At 41.4% G+C, this 22,144-nt stretch overlaps 1 protein-coding gene across 1 annotated transcript in view; it reads left to right on the top strand.

Annotated features, from left to right (window-relative positions):
- The window catches only part of AKR1D1 (aldo-keto reductase family 1 member D1), a 36,562-nt gene that overhangs the window by 13,202 nt on the left and 1,216 nt on the right, over positions 1–22,144 (top strand). The window contains exons 3-9 of the mRNA XM_018080692.2: positions 4,620–4,787; positions 9,175–9,291; positions 13,705–13,782; positions 16,081–16,203; positions 17,911–18,020; positions 18,507–18,672; positions 19,426–19,508. Of these exons, the coding sequence (XP_017936181.2) occupies positions 4,620–4,787; positions 9,175–9,291; positions 13,705–13,782; positions 16,081–16,203; positions 17,911–18,020; positions 18,507–18,672; positions 19,426–19,508 (845 nt within the window). The remainder of the gene's footprint in view (positions 1–4,619; positions 4,788–9,174; positions 9,292–13,704; positions 13,783–16,080; positions 16,204–17,910; positions 18,021–18,506; positions 18,673–19,425; positions 19,509–22,144) is intronic.

Here is a 22,144-nt window from a genome sequence, read left to right as displayed (position 1 = left end):
CTTGAGAGGGAAGAGAAAAATTCATGGGTATGCCTGCACAAAAATATTCTCCTGTGGCTTGGTCATATGCAATCATGAACAAAACTGCAACTGTTCATTTGCTACGGTAGGGAAAATAGTTTTTGACAAAATGGGATGTGATGGAAGGTGTCTGGAATAAACATTAAAAAATATGAAAGTTTATGGTCTCAGAGGAAAAAGAGAGCAGACCCTTTCAGACAGACAGGACTGATGAAGCACATTGCTTTTTCAGACTCACAGAAAGTGGTAACTGTCCAGTTGGCTACTTCATCTATGGAGAAGGGGCCAAATTGCTGCTTCATTTCTTCCAGTGAAGGTGCATATCTGAGTCTGCCCCCCCATCCCTTCTGTTCCATTTATTTACCATGGAGCCTGAAGGAAACTGATACTGGTTTAATCTGCCATGTGTGGTGGTAAATCAGCAGGTTTACAAGCTATTGATTGAGAGAGGGAATAACTGTGTGTATTGTTTCCTTAAACTTTATGATCTTAAGAATAACAGATGCTATTGAAAAAATTTATTAGCAATGGAGCAAATTGTTCTAGTCAATCAAGAAGTTTTTCTTTTATCATAAAACATGCGATAAATTTAGTAACTTTTTTGGCACAAATCAGTGACTGACTGCAAGAACACCGAAGATAAATATCTGACTTCCAGTGTACAAAATTCCAGTTCTAAAACAAGTCCTTGATCAAAGTGGCATAGTTGTAGGGCACACTGATTAGAAGCTGAAACATTAATTATAGCTAAGGATCAAACATAGCTCTTATCTACACTTAAATAAAAAGTAATAAAAAGCAAAGATTTGTCTTAAGGCCAAAACCAAAGAGTCCTGAATTACTACTGATAAAACCCAAAGAGTTTATGGCATGGAGACATTTCAGTACCTCATCTGGTATTTCTACTTCTCTATATGTGAGCCCTGCTTATTTGGGAATGGTACAAGAATAAAGGCCTACCTGGAATAAATAGACAGCATAGGCAACTGCAGTTTAGATAGCAGACCCTAGTGAGTATAACCTGCAGCAAGGAGAAGGAAGAGGTCTGGGATTCCAAGTAAAGGTGGCTGCTCCAAGGCCAAATAGCCTGGGAGATACTGCTTTACCAGGTGCTGTGGTTGGAGTGGTGCCGGTCCTTATACAACACAGTCATATCATAAACTTCTATCTACACTTAAATAAAAGCCAGGTTTCAGTTGTTAATCTCTGATCTGGTCACTACTAAAGACTTTAATTCCATGAAAGACAGAAGAGATTAAAACTCCTCAGGCTGAGCAGCAAGGTAGAGGGGAAAGATCGAGGTTTGTACCTTCTCTGATAGAAAGATGTATGAGCAGTGGTGATCTGAGTCATCCAACTTTAGTATGGTCTGTCAGGAAACAATGGAACAAGATATGACATTTAAGGAAACACTTCTAAAAAGCAGCAATACCACAACATGACTAGCCTGTGCAACTCATCAGCACAGTTTACCACAGCCTATTAGTGCAGGATTTGGAAGGATTAAACACATGAAATCCTAGAAATGATAGTTTCTCCATTACAATGAAAGTTAACATATGGTATAAAGTTTCCAGACTCACAGATGTCTCAGACCTTCAGCTGGGATGGTTCAATAGAGGCAGAATTTTCCAAAAACTGTTCCCTAGGTTGTTTTGCATTTTTATATGGAGCACCTTAGACCAGAATCTGTCAGAACTAATACACCACATCAGATTAAATGAACTGGTGCAATGAAAATATTTATATTTAATGTAAACCCATCTCTAGCCATTGGTAATCAAGGTCTGATCCAAAAAAAGCTTCTCCAAGCCCCTGAAGAATAAGATTGTTCCTTGAGATGGAGGAGTCTTTCACAAGATTGTTTGTACAGATGTAAGTCCCATGCAAAAATTAAGAAACACGTAGAAGTTCAGCTCTAACATGAGTCAACTGCTTCAGCCAAAAGCAGTTGCAGTAATTGTAAGCTTTCTCATTTTTCTCTATTCTACTCTTCTCCCAAGTTTGCAATTGTGCTGTTCCCTTATATGTGAGACTCTACCTTTCCCGACCTATTCCTTCTGCTTTCCTTACTGACCAAAGTGGCCCTGGTGTCCAAGAAAAGACGCAACTCAATAATCAATGTTTCCTTACTTGATGGAGTTTGGTTTACAGTTCAGGAAACAACAGGGAGCTGTGTTCATGCAATCTCTCAAGCATGTGAAAAGAAGAGAGAAAATTCTGGTACCAGGTTCACGCCTCATTTTCAGGCTCTTCAACAAATGGAAAATGTAAAAAAAAAAATTCTTAAGATCTGCATTAAGGTTAATGCATCACTTTCCTCTAAATATTCTGCTTTCATACACTTGAATGGTAAAAGTGAAACAGGCTGAAGCAATCTAAAAGTCACATAGTTTCAAAAATCAGGTTTCAGAGAGGAAACACTGACCGCAATTTGGAAATACATTTCTCTTTCAGACAACTAATCACCACTTAAACCTGAGCTCACCAGACCTTTAAGCTGAGTCCTGTTGTTCTGTGCTAATCAGTCTGAGCTTTGCAACTGCGGCTACAGCCTTGTGCAGCTCATTGCTGGGGCAGAGGTCTGAGGTTACTGTCATCAGTAACAGCAGGCTTGTAATACTCATGTCAGAGCTTTCTTCCTGATGCCTCTCTCAAATCTTTCCTTGCAGGTTCAGGCAGGGACAAAGCAGCGAACATGTTGGAGGTTGTCACTACTCCATGCCTCACACTTCTGTAATGCTGCCCAACATGCCCCAAGTGAAAACTAGCCATTGACTCGTCCTGAAAGGCTGTTGGCTGCCATTACAACCTACTAACAACTAGGAAAGGGCCCTGGCAGGGGCCAAGCGTGCTTTTGGGAGGCTCCCACAATAAAAGCAGCAAAGCACTGAAACAAGTGTTTCATTGTCTCTCTCAATTAAGCAAACAGCATTGCATCATCACTGCTGTAAATACTGTAGAGTGCCAAATTGTGCCATTTTTGCCTCTGAGCCCTCGCTCATGTTTGTCATAAATCAGGGCAAGCGTGAGCGGCTTTGCATTTTAAGTAACCTCTGGGCACTGTGTGCTGGAGCAGAAAGTCCCCACAGGCCCAAACAGAAGTTGGTCCATTTGTGTCCAACAGCAGTCAGTTGGGATGGGACACTGAAGAGCAGAGGAAGCAGGCTGGAATATAGTCCTATTATCCTAGAATAGTCTGTCACCAGCCCACAGCTCTAGGACTGAAAGAGAGAAGTTGACCCTCATGTGTCAGCAGGAATCCTTCTCACATGAACATGGAAGGGAAGACCAATGTCCTTGATCACTGAAACATCCTATAGCAGCTATGAGTTTCACACCTAATTCATCAGGTGATGGAAGAACAGCTGTTTATTTCATGGCAAACTCCTGGACAGCCAAGCCAGTGGCAGCTGTAAAAGGACAGAGAGGAGAGAGAGCCATTGCTGTGGTGAAAAGTGGTCCTTCCTAACAACACTTACTGCCAGTCCTGCTTCTCGTCTTCCCTTGGCATCAGCAAAACCAACAAATTTGACGTTCTCTTTGTACCTTCTCATTTCCAGATGTCTCTGACATCTGTTTTCTTCATAGGAGAAGCCATGTGGTTTTGGCCCTGCATTTGCAGGTAGCAGAATTCAACTCTTGGCATTTGTTGCTGACAGACAACAACACAGCAGAGCAAGTTGACTCCCCCTATTTCTCTGTTTCTTAAAGTGAATCAGATGTCCCTGTCATAGGAGAGCAATGCCCATGAAAAGAGTGGGAGAATAGTCTTGCTGCATGTTGCTGAGAGCCCTTGACCACCTTAGAGCTGCTCTCTCATTATACAAAGTGTAGGAACAATAAGATGTTTTCAGTACAATTCCAGTGTCCAGAACAAATAATTTTGGTAACCAGTTTTATGCTTTTTTGCTTGGTTTAGCCTACGTGTAATTTTGCTTGCCACAGTGGCTAATGGAAAATATGACTGTTACGAAAAAACAAGCTTATTCTGAATTTTGGCAGTGATGAGTAAATATAAATGCAGTACACAGTACAAAAATGTCACTTGGACTTTTTAGGTTTCTTGGGCTCATCTTAAACTGAAGCAATAAAATGTATATAAATGTATATTAAGACAACTACTGGTTCTTAACTACACAATAAAGGAACTGTCCAGAACTGGGAATATCAGTAGACAGTCCTGAGTTATCACCCTTAGGATTGTGCTACCACCAATGGTAAAGAATGAGTAAGGAATTTTATCAAATGGCTGTTGTGGGAAAGTCCTTGCTCTCTAGGTGACAATTTCTGAAATAATTTTTTATATAAAATACATTCAGTTCTACTTTCTGAGGATTGTAGTACTCTCTCTTTCACAACACAGAAAAGTTTTTGCTTTGCTGCTTTTTCCAGTCCAATTTCACATTCACAACAGTTTTGAGGAAAAGTGCACAGCACTTTTTTATTTAGAAATTGAAACACAGATATCTGGGGAGGTAAGGGATGGTCAGACTGGATGAATTTAAGCATGAATCTTGTGCTTATCTCAGTGACTCTATAGCATTGAAGGGAAGGTGAGCAGGAGGCTGAAGCTATGTTTATTCTTCTCCCACCAGACCCCCAAGGGTTCCTGTCTGGAGGCAGTGAAGATTGCCATTGATGCTGGCTACCGCCACATCGACGGTGCCTTTGTCTACTTCAATGAGCATGAAGTGGGACAAGCCATCCGGGAGAAGATTGCTGAAGGAAAGATCAAGCGAGAAGACATTTTTTACTGTGGCAAGGTGAGAAGCTGTGCTCATATTATTTACACTAAATCCAGGATTTCCGTGAATGGTCTTTCTTAAGAATGCCGGTGGTCAACATCTGGCATGTTTCCTTCCAGATCCAACATCCTTTATTTTTCTTTCCTAGCATTACCATAATGCCTCAGATCTTTATGAACACTAGCTTTTCTGTTAGGCACAGGAATCACTGTTGTTCTCTGTTTAAATCTCTGATAGCAACGGGAACCATGCAACATCCATTCTGCTTAGTATTGTAGGTACCTGCAAGTTAAGACCATTGCTACACTCAGCCGTGTTGCCTAAACTGTTACTGTACCACACACTGTGCTGTCATGCACATTTTTATAGCCACACACTGAGCCTGATATGGACAATGATCCTACCAATGAGTTATTTTCTGTCAGAGTGATTCCCTGTACAGGTTTGCCATGAGGTTGCACAATGAAAGGGGTGGGAGCAAGCATGTGCATGCCAGTGTCTAAGTATGGGAGAACAGCAAGTGCTTACATTGATATTACTGCCAGAAAATTACTCATCAAGCTACACCCTTAGTTACTGTATCACCTGTCATTAAAAAGTTCTACGATGATGAATCAACTTACTTGGAGAGAAGATGTCATTACACTCCTGCTCTAGAGCAACAAGGCTGGAGTAATGCATGAACTAGTTAATACTTTACAGTCTTAGCTGTAAAAATTTACTTTCTCCTAGAAGAATCAAATCCCTTGTCCAATGAGGTGTCTGACAAAAGCTGTTACAACTTCAATGACTATATCCCAGGTACAAGAAAGCTCATTGCACATTGTCGAATAAGGGTTGATGGTTCCCATCCAGTTTTTAAGGGAGCTTATGGCCTCAAATTGCCCTTCCTGCAGTGCTTCTTTGAACATATTAGCCTAATATTTTCCCTTTCTCCTTTCCCAAATAAGACGTAATGCACAAAAGTTACTCAACAGACTTGCAAATAAACACTGTTCCTAGAGTGAAAGATCCCATGAGATAAAACACTGTGAGCAATTTGGTTAAGTTCTATCATCTGGGAAACTAAGCTTTGTATTGGGTAGTTTACAGACCAAGTGGATTTTCAGCAGCTATAGAACAATATTCAAGTACAGCAATTTCCAACCTGTAAAATATGCAACTCTTTTCCAAGTTTCCTGCCTGATTCTGCTGGTAGCAACCTTGCCATCCTGAGAAAAACTTCGTGTCCTCAAATTTTCTGCCTTTATCAGGGAAGTTTGTCAGTCTCTCGTATGTCAAATATGTTGATTTGGATCAATGAAAATATTTGGTTTTGACTGTTTAATAGTTTCACTACTGCAAATTAGCAGTAATATTTCAAATCAAAACCACAAAATCATGCCAAAAGGTTAGAATCAGATGTCCCAACAAATCTGAGTATTTTAACTTTTTCAACTTCTTCCCCTGCAGTTTATTTTCCCATATCAACCTTTAAAGTCTGTAAAAGCACACCTCCCAGTAAATTTTCCAAACTTACTTTATTATTAAGCCTTTCTATATTCAGTTGTCTGATCTAATCACTAGATGATTCTTCTAGTTGATAATCACTACTTAAACATTGAGTTACCTGCAAAACTGCAGATCCTGTAAGCCTTAGGGCTGCAACACAGAGTAACATGACAATCAGTGCCTGTGGTCCCAGCCTGCCTTGTCTCTGTGAGATGGGACACACATGGATTTACCTTATTGTTGTGTCCTGTTTGTGCCTGACAAAATTTCAGGTGCTCAGGATAATAGTTCATTGTAGCGATTCTGTAGTCTTTAAATTTAGAGTTCAAGGGCAGAAGTGGAATATATTCTTCAACCTATTCAATCCATCACAATCCAGGATTTTCACAGGTTTCACTGAACACTTTCGCAGGAGCCCTGAACTTCCCAGGAAGAGTGGGAATGGATGTCCCTTGCCTTATGTGTTTATGTATCTTTAGTTTTATGTACCTCACAAACTTATGTGTCTTACAAATTACTGGCAAATATCAAACCACCAGTAGATACATCAGGCATTGATTGGTAAGTGACTGACACGAGCTGTTGCATTCTTGGAAGCAGTCAAGCACAACAGAAGTTGGGGTTTTTTTCTGCCTTATTGACATCACAAGTACTTGAAATTCCCAAGACCCTTCACACTCAAGCCCCTCATGCAGACCTTTCCTTAAGCAAAGATGACGCAGACGGAAGGCTGATGTGTCAGCAGGGACTAACAAGAGCAGCCCCGCTGAGTGGCAGTGTTACTGGAACAGTGACCTGGTGTGATCGGGCTGCATCTGCCAGTTGAAATCATCAGCACTTGCACTTGGCTCTCACTTCTTGCTGGCTGATCAGGCAGAGCAGCTCAGCATCCAGAAATTTTAGAGGTTTTATATCAACTGCCAGCATCTCACTTGGCTTATACAGCAAGACCTTTCTGGTCTCCTCTTTCATCCCAGGATATTTCTTTCATTAAACTAGAAGTAACATTTCCAGGAAATGTGGTGTCCTAAAATGCCAAAGCCAGCTGGCAGCTTTGACTACTGCTCTAACATCTACACGGGTTCTACTTAGGTAGATAATACAATAACTTGTACAAATCATGAAAACAGTTATGAAACTCTCAAGTTTCCATGGCATCAATGTATTGACATAGTACAAATGTTTGCTGTTTTTAAAGGCTGTTTCTTTAGAACTCTGCAGTTTTTTAAAGGGAAGTATATTCACTGGCAAGTGCTGAGCTCAATAGCACCGAGCTAGAAAGGGCACTCGGAAAAACTGCTTCTAAACTAGCATATACCTCAGGTTATCAAATTTCTAAACCACAGTAACAAAACAAACTGAACATGAAGGGTCTACAATTCCTAACTGAAATACAAGTGAAGCTCATTTTACATGTAAACACTTAAAAAATACATAGACCAAAATCTTTCAGGAAATCCAGTGGCACAACTTAAAACTTGAGAACAGGACCTCGGTCCCTTTACTGTAGTACACCTCAGTCTCTTTCCACTGTCTATTAACTGTAAACTCTTCACACCTTGCAGGATACAACTAGGGAAGGCCTAGTATGACTTCCCAGGTGCCAAACCTTATTCTGGTTTGTCAGCTTAGGGCAGGGTCAGATGTGCTACTTTCAGTACAACTTAACTTCAAGATAATGTGTTCTTGCCTCTGCTGGCAGAAGTAGCAGGTGGTTTTCCCAGGGAATAACTATAACTCAATTGGAAACAGAACAAAAGAAAACAAAGCCAAGCATCTTAAATACCTTAAAACTTACCCAGGCTATACCCTTTAGGACCTATAATCAACATCTTCTCCCAAAAATGGCAATTCAAGTGTTTTGTGTCTTAGGAACAAATTCATTCTATACCTTGGCATTCAGTGGCTGTCAGATTTGGAGGCTGAACTGACTAGACAATCATCACACCAGCAAACAACAGGTTGTTCCAGCAAACAAAAGTGACAAAAACTTCAACATGACTCCACATATCAGTTTTGTGTATTGAAAAAAAAAGAAATTAAAATAGTCCATCTTATTTTATGCATTCAAATGGCACTTTAAACCTTCTATTGTGTGTTAATTTTGAGTTTTGTGGATTTTGACTGTAACAATCAGTTTACAGAGGGCTCTTGATTACTAATTACCATGCTATGGTTTTATTCCTGCAAGAGATTTGCATCAGCAGAGTTCAGTTAGAGGTAGTACTGAACAGTAACCAACTAAGCACAATCCATAACCCAAAAAGGAAGAAGTGGGATTAAAGAGGTTTAGACTGCTTTAACTAGTCACACCTGCGTTGCAAGGACTAAACACAAATACATTTTTTGGTGAGGACTGGGGAGTAAACAAAAACTTCACTAGGTCAGGCAGTCACTTGGGCTCCATGACCACAGGAGACAACCAAGAGATTCTCTCTGTGCTGGGTGCTTGGCTGTTCAACAGCTAACTCACATGATCTGAACTTCTGCCTTCAAGCATAAAACTGACCACAGATTCCTTGTGGGAACTAAGTTTTCTAGTGAAAGCATATGCTTGGAAAACAAAAGGAATCTTCCTAAGTTCATTGAGCAAGAGTTTGTAATATACTCAGCTCAGAAGAACTTGTGTTGTAATAAACAAATGTGTGATGGCTTTACTGAGTCAACACTACATCAGCCCTGGGCAGGAATTCCTGTCTTGACCTCTGCACCTGGCTCTGACAGAGAACAGGGTAAGGCCCCTCACCTTTGCCTTGCAGTGATGTAAACCACAATGTCTTTGCACTGTGCATAATGGGCTCTGTCAGGAGGACAAGAGGGATTGAGGAGTGAAGGATTGAGTGTGTGTTGGGGGGCATCAGCTACTCACTGTTCCTGCTGGCACCCAGAAAAGAGCCTGTGCTTGCCTCTCCAGCTGTGGAATACCTGCCACCCACCAGAGCTGGTGCGTCCCACACTGGAGAAGACACTGAAGATCCTGCAGCTGGACTACGTCGACCTCTACATTATTGAGCTGCCAATGGCTTTCAAGGTAAAAAGAAAAATTGCTTGAAAAAAATGCATGAACTTGGCTCCTGCCAGGGTCTCCATCCCACGTATTCCTTGCAACTTCCAGCCTATGTTGACAATAGCACTTTGACCAGATAATGCTTCGTGTATACTGCATGCATGTATTTCTCTGTGCTACCCACACAAAGAGGGGCTCATGGGTGGTGTGAGAACAGTAAATGACAGCTGTTGCATAGAGTCTTTCTGTGGAAGGACAGGTCTCCTAACTGGGGTTAGAGCGCTTCCTATGCTGAAGAAATACTGTAGCTGGAACAGTGTATGTGTCCGAATCCTCTCTGAGCCATGAGGAGCAAGTCACTGGAGGAAAGAAGTTATACAAAGCAGCAATATACAAGGGGCAAAGTTTGGAGCAGGAAAAGGGGGAAAACCCACCAAGTTGGTTTCTTTACTCTGTCCCAAATTAAAGCCACTGGGCAAATCATGATTATGATCTTAATCTTTGTAACTGCAGTGCTCCTCCTCTTGGACAGCTTCACTAGACCACAGTTGGTCCCAAACATGGGTTGTCCATCTCTCACTCTCAAAAGTTAGTCTGATATCCCTTCATACTGCTGGCTATGGGCAACTTGTAGGTAAAACCTTTCAAGGCAAGGAGCTCACATCAGAGTTTTATGCCTCTTGCCTTGCAACCAGCTCTTGTAAGTCCACAAACTCTCTGGTTTCACAGCTCTTTGTAACTTGCTTTACAATTTTCCTCTACAAGTACATGATATAAAGGCAAACGAAATAATAGTGAAATGAGAAGTATGATATTCAAAATATTTAAGTGGTTTTGAACTAATTAAATCCCTCTTCTTAGAGAGAATAAGGTCAGGCAATTAGCTGGCTAATTGTTTCTGAGAGATGTTTAAGCTCTAAACTGGCCTCTTTTTGCAAGGAAGGTAGTTCTCTGATTATTAAAATCATATTTTGCTACAGACTCCAAACTACCAGAAGTATCAGATAGGAAGAAATTTATCAACGAGGCTATCACCTTAGATCTGCAGTATTTTTCCCCTGAGGAAGCCATACCCTATTAAGACCTGTATAGGAGTAATCAGACTCTAATATTAAAATTTTATTTATACAGTCACATGTATGGAATCCTTTTGGGTACATTTTTGAAAATTTCCCACCACTAGCAATTTCCTGTTTCCCTTTGCCTGTGTTTGTATTCTCTGGTAGTTCATTCTCCCACATAGTGAAGGTCATTGTCTCACAATATAAAGACATAGACAGCTGGCTTTAAAGTAATGTACATCTGACTCCCTGAGGCTTGTATCAACAGTCTTGAATTGTTGAAGGAGTAACAGACCTAGAGATTCATTCATGTCCCCCATGAGAGGAGAGAAAAAAAGAAGTCACTTTCTGCCTGAGAAATATACATTTTTTTGTGCCAAATACAGAAAGAAAAAACCCCATCCTTTTGCGATGGTGACAGGTTTCCTTCCTTTGCTCCCTCTCTCGCAAACACACCCATCCTGTGTGTGATGCTTGCCTTTGGTATGCAGGTGTGATGCTAACAAACTCCTGCTCTCCTCTAATCTGCAAACATTGGTGCTTTCCTGTCTCTCCCAAAGCCTTCTAGCAAAAGCAATCTCTGCTTGGAACCAGTGAAGTACTTGAGACAGAATTTACAGTCCTGCTCTGAAAACAGTAAGAAACATGCCCCTGCAGAGCCCAGCCACTGGTGCAAGCTGTCATAGGGACTTTCAGGCAGAGTAAGAGCAATCTGGTTTCAGACAGCACCACTCAGAGGAGGAAAGCCCCACCACGCTAGCGTTTTTCAGTGGCTCAGGAATGGCCTGGGGTGACATTGTTCACTGACCTACCAACATTAGCCTGCACCTCCCTGTATTTTTCCCTCATGTAGATTCCCCATTTAGGACTTTTTGTCCTTACTGCCTTTAGACCGCAACAGTGGTGCTCAGCCCCTCTAATCAAGCAAGGTAGATGACCAGCAGAAACAGGTCTCCTGCTGGCCACCACGTGCCCTCTGCCTGGGGAGCTCATACCCACTAGCAGATTTTGTAGGAGACTCTGCTCAGATGACTGATTTATTAGTAAGCAGGTACGTGTGCATTAAATGATCTGCAAATCCCTCTCAGCTGAATTATTCCATGATCTGGCAGAAAAGCAGGTATTTTAGCCTTACATTGAAAAAGTCTCATCTAAGTATCTTGTCATTTTGAAAGAATAACCCGAGAGAGACTAGCGGCCTCACTATTTGACTACGTATTGCCTTCTCCTTATAGAATAGGCATTCACAAGTTGTTGAAATTGCTCTCTTGAGAAAGCCTGCTTGTCAAAGACCATTTTATGAAAGCAATGGGATTTGCAGACCTGCCTTCCTGCATCTGTGTTGGTGAGAAAAGTTTTATAATGGGAGCAGGGCTTTTCCTCTCAGTGGTTAAAACTGCTGTGTTTTAAATAGGCAAGTAGGTTGTCTGATATCTTTTGGAGTGCCTCCAGACTTTGAACATGACATGATAAGATGTGATCCCTGCATAGTGGCAGTGACTGTACAGTGTTGCCACAATTATTTCAGTGCTCATGGGGCAGCATCTTAGGAAGCCACCTTACATTTAGTGTAAAGTGTGAAGCTACCTCCAAGAGAACTGCAAGAGAAGACAACAACATTAGTGGAAATGACTGGTATGGTGTAGTTCATGAGAACCTAGAGCTAAGAAAGGTTATCAACTTCTGAAAGACCTTTTCAAAGACCCCATAACCACCACCCTACCACCGTCAAATCAGTCTTTCTCACAGCACTTTATGCATCTGCAAACAGTTCTTTCATTCAGGAATTCCCTTGAATAAAAAGGTAGCTTGGCAGAGAAAGTATTGCCTGGAGACCATTGAGGAGAGGCAACTGTACTTCAGAACCTTGCACAGTTCTATGGTGGTAGGAAAACCTATTGATCCCCCTAGAAATCCACAATAGTTGACACCACTTATCTCAGTCAAGGGAAGTTCATCTTCAAGCACCATTCATCCTGACTTGGTTCATTTGTTAGAACACAAGCGATAGAGAAAAAAGAGAGGATGATAAATTAGCTAATATGATTGCTGTATATTGACCATATAGAAAATGTTGAATAAAAATTAATTAATTAGAAGTGGAACAGAGTAAAAAAGTCCTGAATTCAGACTCATCCCTTGAACTTTAAGAAGTACAATTTCTGTATGTTGAACTTGCAGTCCTTGGAGAATGTGCTGGAGTATCATGGGGATGAATGGTTTGTTCCAAAATACCATGGGGGAGGGCTGGGGGAGGTGTAAAAAGGGCTTCTCCACCTCACATTATGATGGCAAATTTTGCCTTCTAATAGAAAAAAGGTACCCAACAGCCACCTACTTCCTTCTAGTCAAGATATTTTTTCCAGCAAGACACAGCAACAAAAGCAACAAGTTGTCTTTGTCGAATTCTGGGAAAACCAGCACATCTGGAAGATAGAGCCTTATGCCTGTAACTTAGACCTTGGCCCTCTGAAATCTGAGTCTGTTTTCCTTATGCTCACTTTTCCCATTAAATGCCTTGAATTTGAACTTGACTGAATTGGGAGGTGCCAGTTACCGATCATATTAGTCACAGCTGCACGTTCCCAAGGAGTTACCATGTCAACATCTTGTACCCAGCCCTTTGAAATGTAGCGGTTTGACGTCAGATCAGATGTCAAACATCAATGAAGAGTTGTTGTTAAAAAAAAAAAAAAGAGTGAAATTGTGATCAGACAATAGGGAGGGACGTGTTAATGCATTGCCTGCAACAACAGTGAAATGACCAGCAAATAAGAGAAAGTTGTCCTCATGAGGTAACAGCTCATAACTCATCTCTGAAATCTGTAGGGTATAGAGATCAGAAGAAAGAGTTTCTAGTGCCCAAAGAAAGGGGATAATGCACTTAAGAGGTTAGCTATGCATGTAACCCTTTACTCCTAGTAGCTCTTGGTCCATCCAGCTGTTGGGAACTGGACTGAGCCAACACTCTTTCTCAGTGCCTAGGACACAAGTAGGGATCAGGGGAAGGGCTAGGAAGGAAAGAGGGAAGTAGAAGAGAATACAGGTTGGTACTCTAATCCAGCCCTTTGGAAGGAGACTAGTGCTTTGGATGCCCCAACATGAAGGTCAAAATTTACTGAAAAACAAGGCTATCCGGGAACTGCTGAGTGTATGCTCATGTGACAGTTCAGGAGTGTGTCCAAGGGCAATCCAGCAGTCAAGGATGTGGTAAGCCCAGCATGAATGACCTGTTGAACTCAGGGTGTTTCAGAAAGCCTTTCAATATTTTTTGTTGTTGTTGTTTGCTAGTAGAAAGGGAGTCTGTGGAAAAATCTTTGCACTTAGGGGTGAAAAACTTTTCTTTAAAGCACAAAAATGTGGTTTTACTTTTCAGCCTGGAGATGCACTCTACCCAAGAGATGAAAATGGAAAATTTATCTACCATGAGACAGACTTATGTGCCACTTGGGAGGTAAGCAAACACAACATCCATCCATATATGCTTTAAAACCCAGATTCTCATTCTCAATTTTACCTGTGGTTTTCATAAACATAGTTGAAGCATTTGCCAGAGCAAAAGGATCAGGTTCTATTAGCTCCTATGTATGAATTTGACTTCTGTCCCTAAGGATGTTGCTTCTTTCTATCATTTAATTACTTTTATAACAAAACAGAACATTGTTGAAATATCCAACATCCACATTGCTTCTTTCAGAGAGTGCACTCTACATTCACTTCTTGAGGCTTTTATCATTAGGTTTTTACCAATCCTTCCCCTTTATCAGATCTTTACAGAAGAAGAAAATTGGAGCCATAAGAAAAGACTGGATCCTCTTAAAAAAAAAAAATTCACCTTCAAGAAAAAACAGAATTTGCCCTGAAGCTCAACATAAAAAAAAAAAAAAAAAAAGAAAGAAAAAAAAGAACCAACCTCTTCCCTTCTCAAAAAAAACCACCAAAGCCCAAGACCTTGCCATCACTTGCCATTAGAACAAGTTCACTCACTTCTAAATTTACCTATCAGATGGGAACACAAGATTTTTCTGGTTAGAAAACTTGGAGGGAAGTAGCATTTGCCTGAAAGATTGCATCCTAAATTTGTTTGTGATGTGTTGTAGACCTGTAGGCAAATGTTTCCTTAAGCCTGCTGCCACTTGGTCTCAGTATTTTGGGTGAGGCAGAAAGTGCAATTAGCAATCTCCTCACATTTCTCTCTCTCAAGAACGTGGACATTCTTTAGTTCATGGCCAGAGCTCTTCAGCTCTCCTTCTGCACCAGGTCTGTTGAAAAAGCATCGCTAATTCAGCCCAGTTCACACTAAGAGAGGTAATAGGTGCTACTAAATGGTCCACTTCAGCTTGTACTGTCTAGATCTGGATAGTCGTGAGCCAGTTTAGCTCTACCCAAGGTACAGCAGAAAGAGATGGAGAATGGTGAGACTGAGTGAAATTTCAGCAGGAGAAGGCCTGGAGTGGGACTGAGCTTTCCCTTGGCTGCTGAGCCATCCAGACTGAGTTTCAGGGGGAACAGGGACTTCCAAGTTAGCTGCTTATGTTACTCTTGTCTTTGACTGATGCAGTTCATCCCTCTCTTTTTCACAGGCTGGTTGCTCAAATGTTGAAAGCAACAGATCTCACAGCACTGTAATGTTTTTATCTTTGAGCTGGTGCTTATTGTAATGGTTATGCTATAGCAGGCCACTCTCTTCAGCTAACAAGCCTGGAGAAAAAAAGGTGGTGGTGAGTGCCTGCAAATAGCAACATCAATCTAAATAAAAATGGCTCAACTGAATCCAGATAATTTCACTCTCTCAGTATGGTGCTAGCAGGCAAAAATGGCTCCAGATGACTATATTTGCTGACTTGTCACCAAGTGATATAAAGCATATGAGGCCAACTAGAGGTCATCAAACACACAGTGCCTCTTACCTCCCTGCTTTCAGCTCCTGTGAGACAGAAAGGAATAACAAAACCAGTAGGAGGGGCATCCAGCTGCACAGTGGGGTCTGCTCTGCCTCAAACAGTCACTAAATTGTTTGTGTGCAGAGTTTCTGGGAGCAAATGGGAAGACCATATGAAAGGACCCCCTTTTCCTTTAACAACCCAGCAGATGAAGCTAATGAAGACCAGGGCACCTATTCATATCCAGTATTCATAAGGATTTCTCATCTATTAGGATTTGTCTAAATGCAAAATACCTAGAATGCCTCTCTCCCCCAACCCTTCTTTTTTTTTTTTTTTCTACTTTATACTGTACTGATGTTTTCTGTTAAGGTTTTGTGATTTGCCTTGCCAGACATTTAGGGGATTTCACCAGATAGACACTTCATATGAAAAAGAGTCTTACAATCTAAAGGAGTAAATTGACTTATCAGGAAAGCAATATGTTTTGTTCACTCTTCCTTCTCCAGCTTTTATGCTAAAGCAGCGTAAATTAAGCAAAACTCTTTGAAAGCACATGCCTGGCATTAAAGTATCTATATCTTGGGTTAATCTTTCTGCTCTCCAGACAGATTCTATCTTCACAGGAGGTATAAAAAATTAGGGTTTGGTCTGGAAAGCAGATAAACACAGTAGTGTTGGATGTTGCCACAGGAGTTTGGGCTACCTGGACAACACCAGCCCTCATGCTAACAGAGCTGTTACTTCTGCTGCAGCAAAGGGTTTTCTGCAGTCTCAAGAATGGCCTATCCTCCATCTCTCTCTAAAACGCGTGCTACGAGGAATCAAGTCAACATGTGAGACTCCTCTTGTCTTTGCTTTCTTTGCAGGCTATGGAGGCATGTAAGGATGCAGGCTTGGCAAAGTCTATTGGAGTATCCAATTTCAACCGCAGGCAACTGGAGATGATCATGAACAAGCCAGGACTTAAGTACAAACCTGTCAGCAACCAGGTAAGACTGCAAGCCAAGAGCAATACCTGCCACAGTGCCACTACCCTTTAGGGAATGCAGAGGCACACACGTAGCCTAGGCCGCCATGTACAGAAATGTGATGTATACTTTGCCACAGACACTGCCCTCCATACTGTCACACTTCCATTTCTAGCTTGAAAATATCACTCTTCCTATCCAGGCTAAAGATCTACATTTGAATGTGCCGGAGCAATCGCTTTCCTCAGTTTCTGCTCCAGGACTATAAAACTGGTGCCTCCGTGCCAAAGCTCCGTAACGAGGTTGAACACTGAGTCAATGCAGATCTTAAATCTTTGCCATGTACCTTACTTCAAGTCCAAAAATTCCCACAACAAACCATTCAGAGCTAACCATTCCTCGATGAAGCTGACACCAACCCAACACTAAGTATCGGGGATCCTGAGTTACTCTAAGCTTCTCGAGTTTAAAAGCCATTAGAATTGACTCCTAAATTTTCTGCACTTGCTCTCTTTTGCCTTTCCTATAAGACATTCTTAAGAGTTAGAGAAAAACCTCAATTACAGGAGACCCCACTAAGTGACTGACCTGAGCTGAACAAGCCCATGAAGATGATAGGCACGTCTGAGTTAAATTACAGCAGTAGGGCTCTGAGAAGGCGATAAGTGGCAGCGACCCATCTGAATGCCCAATACCTTTGGCTCTAGCATTTGGCAGGTCACTGCATTTCCTAGAAATCACTGGGAAGCTCTTCTGACTCATCTGGCACAAACAGATATCCACATTAGCAGTATCAGAGAAGGGGCCAGCAACCAGGACCAAATTCCCAGTCTCAGTGCCTGGCTGGAGGGCTGGAATTGCCACGGAGCAGGGCAGGGTGGCTGGCCACAGCCTTCATTTCTGTATTTGTCCTGGCGGGAAAGGCAGCCTGTGACAGGAGGAAATTCCAGCACTCTTCACTGGTATTAACATGCCTAGCGGGTGCAAAATGCAATTGCTGTTTCTGGCGTGCCCTAAGACCGTGCTGAGCATTGCTGCTGCTTCCTGGGGTCGAGGGAAACTGGGCAAAAGATTAAGCCCAGCTTAGGGCAGCTAGCCAGCAAGCATAGATGTGCCAGATAGCTTCAGACTGCCCTGCAAACAGTGGTTGCTCTGTCACCTTGTAGACATCCTTTTCCCAGAATCTGAGATCGCAGCCAGAAAATCCCTGCCTGTAAGGGAACCATATTTGCAATGTGGGAGGGCAGAGCTCACAACAAGGTCAGAATCTCATCTTTTGCGTATGCCCCCCTCACCTTTCTATCTGGGACAGCTTGTGCCAACACTTCCCTAAAAACAACGTCAGATTAGACATCCTGAATGCCAGAGGCAGAGAAATAGAGAACTGACCCAAATGAGATGGACTGCCTTCTCAGTCTATTTGTTCTAGTGAGCTTCCCTCACCTCCATCACCTCCACTTATTTCCACCTTTTCACTGGGAGGCAATGGAAGTTCCCTGCAGCCAAATTATAGTCACAGATGTTGATCTGCTGTCCACAAAAAAAGGAAAAAAAATCCATCAGCCAGCAATGTACAATTAGAACAGTAACCACAGATTAAGTTTCCCTAATTTACACATATCCTTTCCTGAAAGCATCAGCTGCTCTGCAGCTCTACAAATATTGAGATACCATCTGCTTCTATATCTGGTTCTGTTGATAATTGTTCTTTCTGTGTTACTCCTGTAGGTCGAATGCCACCCCTACTTCACCCAACCCAAACTCTCAGAATTTTGCAGACAACATGACATTGTTATTGTTGGGTACAGCCCACTGGGAACCTCAAGGGATGAATCATGGTAAGTCTTCATGTCACTTTCTAACAGAAGGACAATATCCAGGAAAAGAATAATATAGTTCTCCACTGCTGTGTCTCTGTGTAAAATACCTTTGTCCCCATTTTTCACAGTAGTTTTGAACTTCAATGTCTAAATATTACAGTTGTGAATGTAAACTTGCCACACTCCTGCTGCATGCTGTCATCAAAGAATGCCAGGTGTCTGTAAAGGAGGTTGCCTTAGGTCTCCTCTAACAGAAAGCAAGTGTTTGTAACTGGGAACGTGTGAGGCTTAGGTGAGGAAGTAGAAACTAAGTCAACGTTAGGACATCGCATAGGAAGTTGCCTTTGACAGCCCGCCAACTTAAGTGGCAAAGCTTTTCTCTCATCTTTCACGCTACTTGTTAAAAGGTGCAGTGTTCTGTTCACAAAGAAGTAGATGCCTCTATGATTTTATATTAAAGATGAGGGATTTTTTGGTTTCTTTTTCTTCCCCAATTTCTTCCAGGGTAAATGTGTCCTCCCCTCCTTTACTGAAGGATCCTGTGCTGAATGCCATTGGCAAAAAGTACAACAAGACTGCTGCACAGGTTGCTTTGCGTTTCAACGTCCAGCGAGGGGTGGTGGTCATCCCAAAAAGTTTCAATCCACAACGCATCAGAGAGAATTTCCAGGTAAATTCATACTCCAGTGGTACATGGATGAATCCACTTACATTGGCTTCGCCCCTATAGAAGGCGATTTTTCCATTTCTTTCTGTAGATGTACACAAGACTTAACCAATAGCAAGCTTTGCCACATTTGATGCTTTTTGTCCCCTTCACTTAAAGGTAACATGATATGACAATAACAGAGCAAAGCAGAGAGGAACTTTTGGTGTCTTGTAACTCTCTGGAGTACCTAAAATTCCAGCTGGTGTGTCCCAGAGCACCAGTTGCTGCAGTGAGCAGCACAAGCAAGATGAAGTAATTCAGTACCTCAGTAGCCCAAGGTTGCAGGTACTTAGGAATGACTGATTGTTCTGACCAGTCTTCAGGTATGGGACAGCTTTGTTAGGGAAGGATTGCTGCATACAAGTGTGACAGAAAGATTCACAACCCACCACACCCAAAAAAGATGAAGAATTTGTTCTCGTGTCCCCTGCAGCACTCAGTACCCACACTACTCCCTACTTTCCCTGGCAACATGCTGCTTTCAAAGCTGGTGGCTCAGCATTGCCAGACTACCTTCCCCTTCTTGCAAAAGAGTGTAGGCAAATGTGACTGGGCTTATTCATGTCCTCGAGACTTTACTATAAATGCAACCAGTGCGTGGATTTGTGGGAGAGGTACGGGGAGAAGGACGGATTGTACTTCTGAAATCTGGAACATGTGAAGGTTGATTATGACAAGAAATGTGAACTCATTCCTAACATCTCCTTCCATTAGATCTTTGACTTCTCCCTCACTGAGAAAGAGATGAAAGAAATTGAAGCCCTGAACAAAAACGTTCGTTACGTGGAACTGTTAATGTAAGTACAGGAGGAATTCTAGATCCTCACAGAACATTCCTGTTTTTTCAGAGGATTTAAAAAAAAAAGCTTCCTTTTAATATTATCTTTTGTATAAACAACTTTATTTTAAAGGTAAGGCTTAAGTATGGGAGGTCTTTAATGCAGCCTGAATATGCTCCTGGACCCACTGCAAAAAGAAGTGTAAAATACTTCCTTACAGCTCAGGTGCCAAAAGCCCACCTAGTAGAAAGTGACTGTATCTGGCTATTTCATCTCTACCCTATTTCCTTAAGCTCTTTCTATTGTATGTGGTCATGACAGTTTCAGGCAGTGATAAGGTGTAGCATCATCCCTGTCTAGCAGTGTAGACATCTCAGCTGAAATTCAAATAGGGGCACTTTCTTGTCTTTCCCCGACGTGTCTTACCCTCACTTCAGTGCTATGCAAGCCACTTTGCTGTTCAAGTACAAGGCCTTATGGATTGTAAACTTAGTGTTTCAAGAGGCAACCTGTCCTAAATTACCACAGAGGAGGCTAAGAATCAAGAACACTGCTACATGAAACAACAGGGCTAATTTGGGGAGAGCTCTGCTCCTTCTCACTTCCTTATAAAAGCTGATACATCTGGGTGACCACAAGTAGTCAGAAACTTTGTTTTGTCCTTTCCTCTGATGCCATCTTCTACAGCAATCTCCCTGCCTTGTTGTCATGGGGAGTTGTACCTTCTTCTAAGGAAAATAGAAAACCACACAGCTCATTTGACTGCTAAACCACTTCTAACCATCTCCTCTCAGAACTAACAAGGCTTGATCTCTTGCTGCTTGTCACCTAAAGCTTGCCACCCAATGTAGTTTTGCTTCATCTGAAGGCTGCATTATCCCAGAAGGCTCAGACTGACCCAGCATCCCCTCTTCCAGAGGATGAGGCAGTTTGTTTTTCCTTCAGCTCAAGAGCACCTACAGTTTATGACTAAACTTGTTTTCCCCTTTTCAGGGCACTCAATATGTAGCCAAATGCTAGAGATTCATTTCCATGCATTTCTCTTGTTGTCTTGGATTATCTGTGTCCTGCCAAACTGTAGCATGCTCAAGCACTAAAAATAATGAAAAGCAGGATAACAGCATCAATAGCACTCCAAAACTTTGACCATTGCTCAAAAGTTAGGAGGAAATGTTGCAAAGAAACAAATAAACCACTTACTGTGCTGCATAACTTATGGAAGATATGCACTAAGTTAAAAGCATCATGATGAAGTTAATCTTTCAAGATTAACTTTTAAGATTTAAGATCAAGTGCTCCGAAGCTTTAGTTTCTTGAAACTTAAAATAGCCTTCCATCAATTAGCAGCATCTAGTTCCAGAAGGCTCCTCACAAATGGCCTAGGAGTTTCTTATGTGTGTTTTGGTATTCAAAATAATTTGCTTTTACATAGCTAAATTGAGTAGTAATATCATTTAAACTTTTAGTGATTATATACGCAAAATGTAATCTTGGTGCAAATGCAAGAGTCTTTTCCAGGAAAGGATGCAAATGCCCACAGAAGAAGAACTTTCTAAGCCAACAATCCAAAAAACTACTAAACAAAATGATTTGCTTTATTAGACTAAATTTGGTCACAGGAGGCCACTGAGGATAAGGAAAACAGGATGCACATTGGCAGCTGTAGTTTTCACAGGAGTGCCATGTTTGAGGAAAATGCTTCAATACAGTCTGATCTCCTCTGTGAAAAAAACCTTATCGGAAAAGTGATGTTGCCATGTAAGGAGCAGCTATATATATATATATATATACACACATATATATATGTATGTATGTATGTATATATATATATGTATGCCTACTGTGTGTTCTCACACTGAAGTGTCTGGAATTGACATTGCAACAGATAAGTTACCAGTCTAAAGACATTTCTTTTTCATCCAGCAATATGTATCTGAAAAAGTCAAACCCTGTTACAGAAAGACTTTTGGTTCATCAATTTTGTGCAAAACCTTTGACTGCTGTGATGCAAATGCCAGCAAGAATGGAGAAATCCAGCTTTTCTCTGGCTCTTCCAATTATCAAATATCATATGGGTCCCATGTGCAAATCTGTTGTTCTGACGGCATGAGTAAGCCCATACAAACAGGATATTGGAATCAGTGGAATGAATTAGCAAGATAAGTATCTGAGAAGAAAATGGAGGTTTTGTAAAAATATGAGTGCTTCAGGAAATCTTAATCTGAAATTGCTTCTTCTCCACTTGGAGAAATCTACACGTATTGTGCAGGGCAAGTTTTACATTAATCTATCTGCTTGATTTATCTTGTGCTCCCAATTCTCTGTTACAGTTGTTCTTCCTTACCAGTTATTCCAAGCTGCACTGACTCCTCCAAGTGAATAATTTTCACTTAAAAGATTCAGACTATTGAGTATGTGAGATCTGATTAGCCAGCATCCTCCAGAGATGGAAAGTAAAGATTATGACACTGGCAACTCAGACATCATCAAATTATACTGGAGTCAAACAAGCCAAAGTGTTGTGGCTTGTTTTTTTTGTTTTATTTTTTTTTTCAACCAAATCAATCTGTTAATGTGTTAACACTTGAGCTTGGCTGAATATTGGAATGAAATGTTTTGACACAATCAATTCAAAATGTTTGATGCCTTCCAAT

The sequence above is a fragment of the Manacus vitellinus genome, unplaced genomic scaffold (assembly GCF_001715985.3).
Source record: "Manacus vitellinus isolate BGI_N305 unplaced genomic scaffold, ASM171598v3 scaffold_5_pilon, whole genome shotgun sequence".
Classification (NCBI taxonomy): domain Eukaryota; kingdom Metazoa; phylum Chordata; class Aves; order Passeriformes; family Pipridae; genus Manacus; species Manacus vitellinus.
This window is presented reverse-complemented; position numbering and strand designations above follow the sequence as displayed.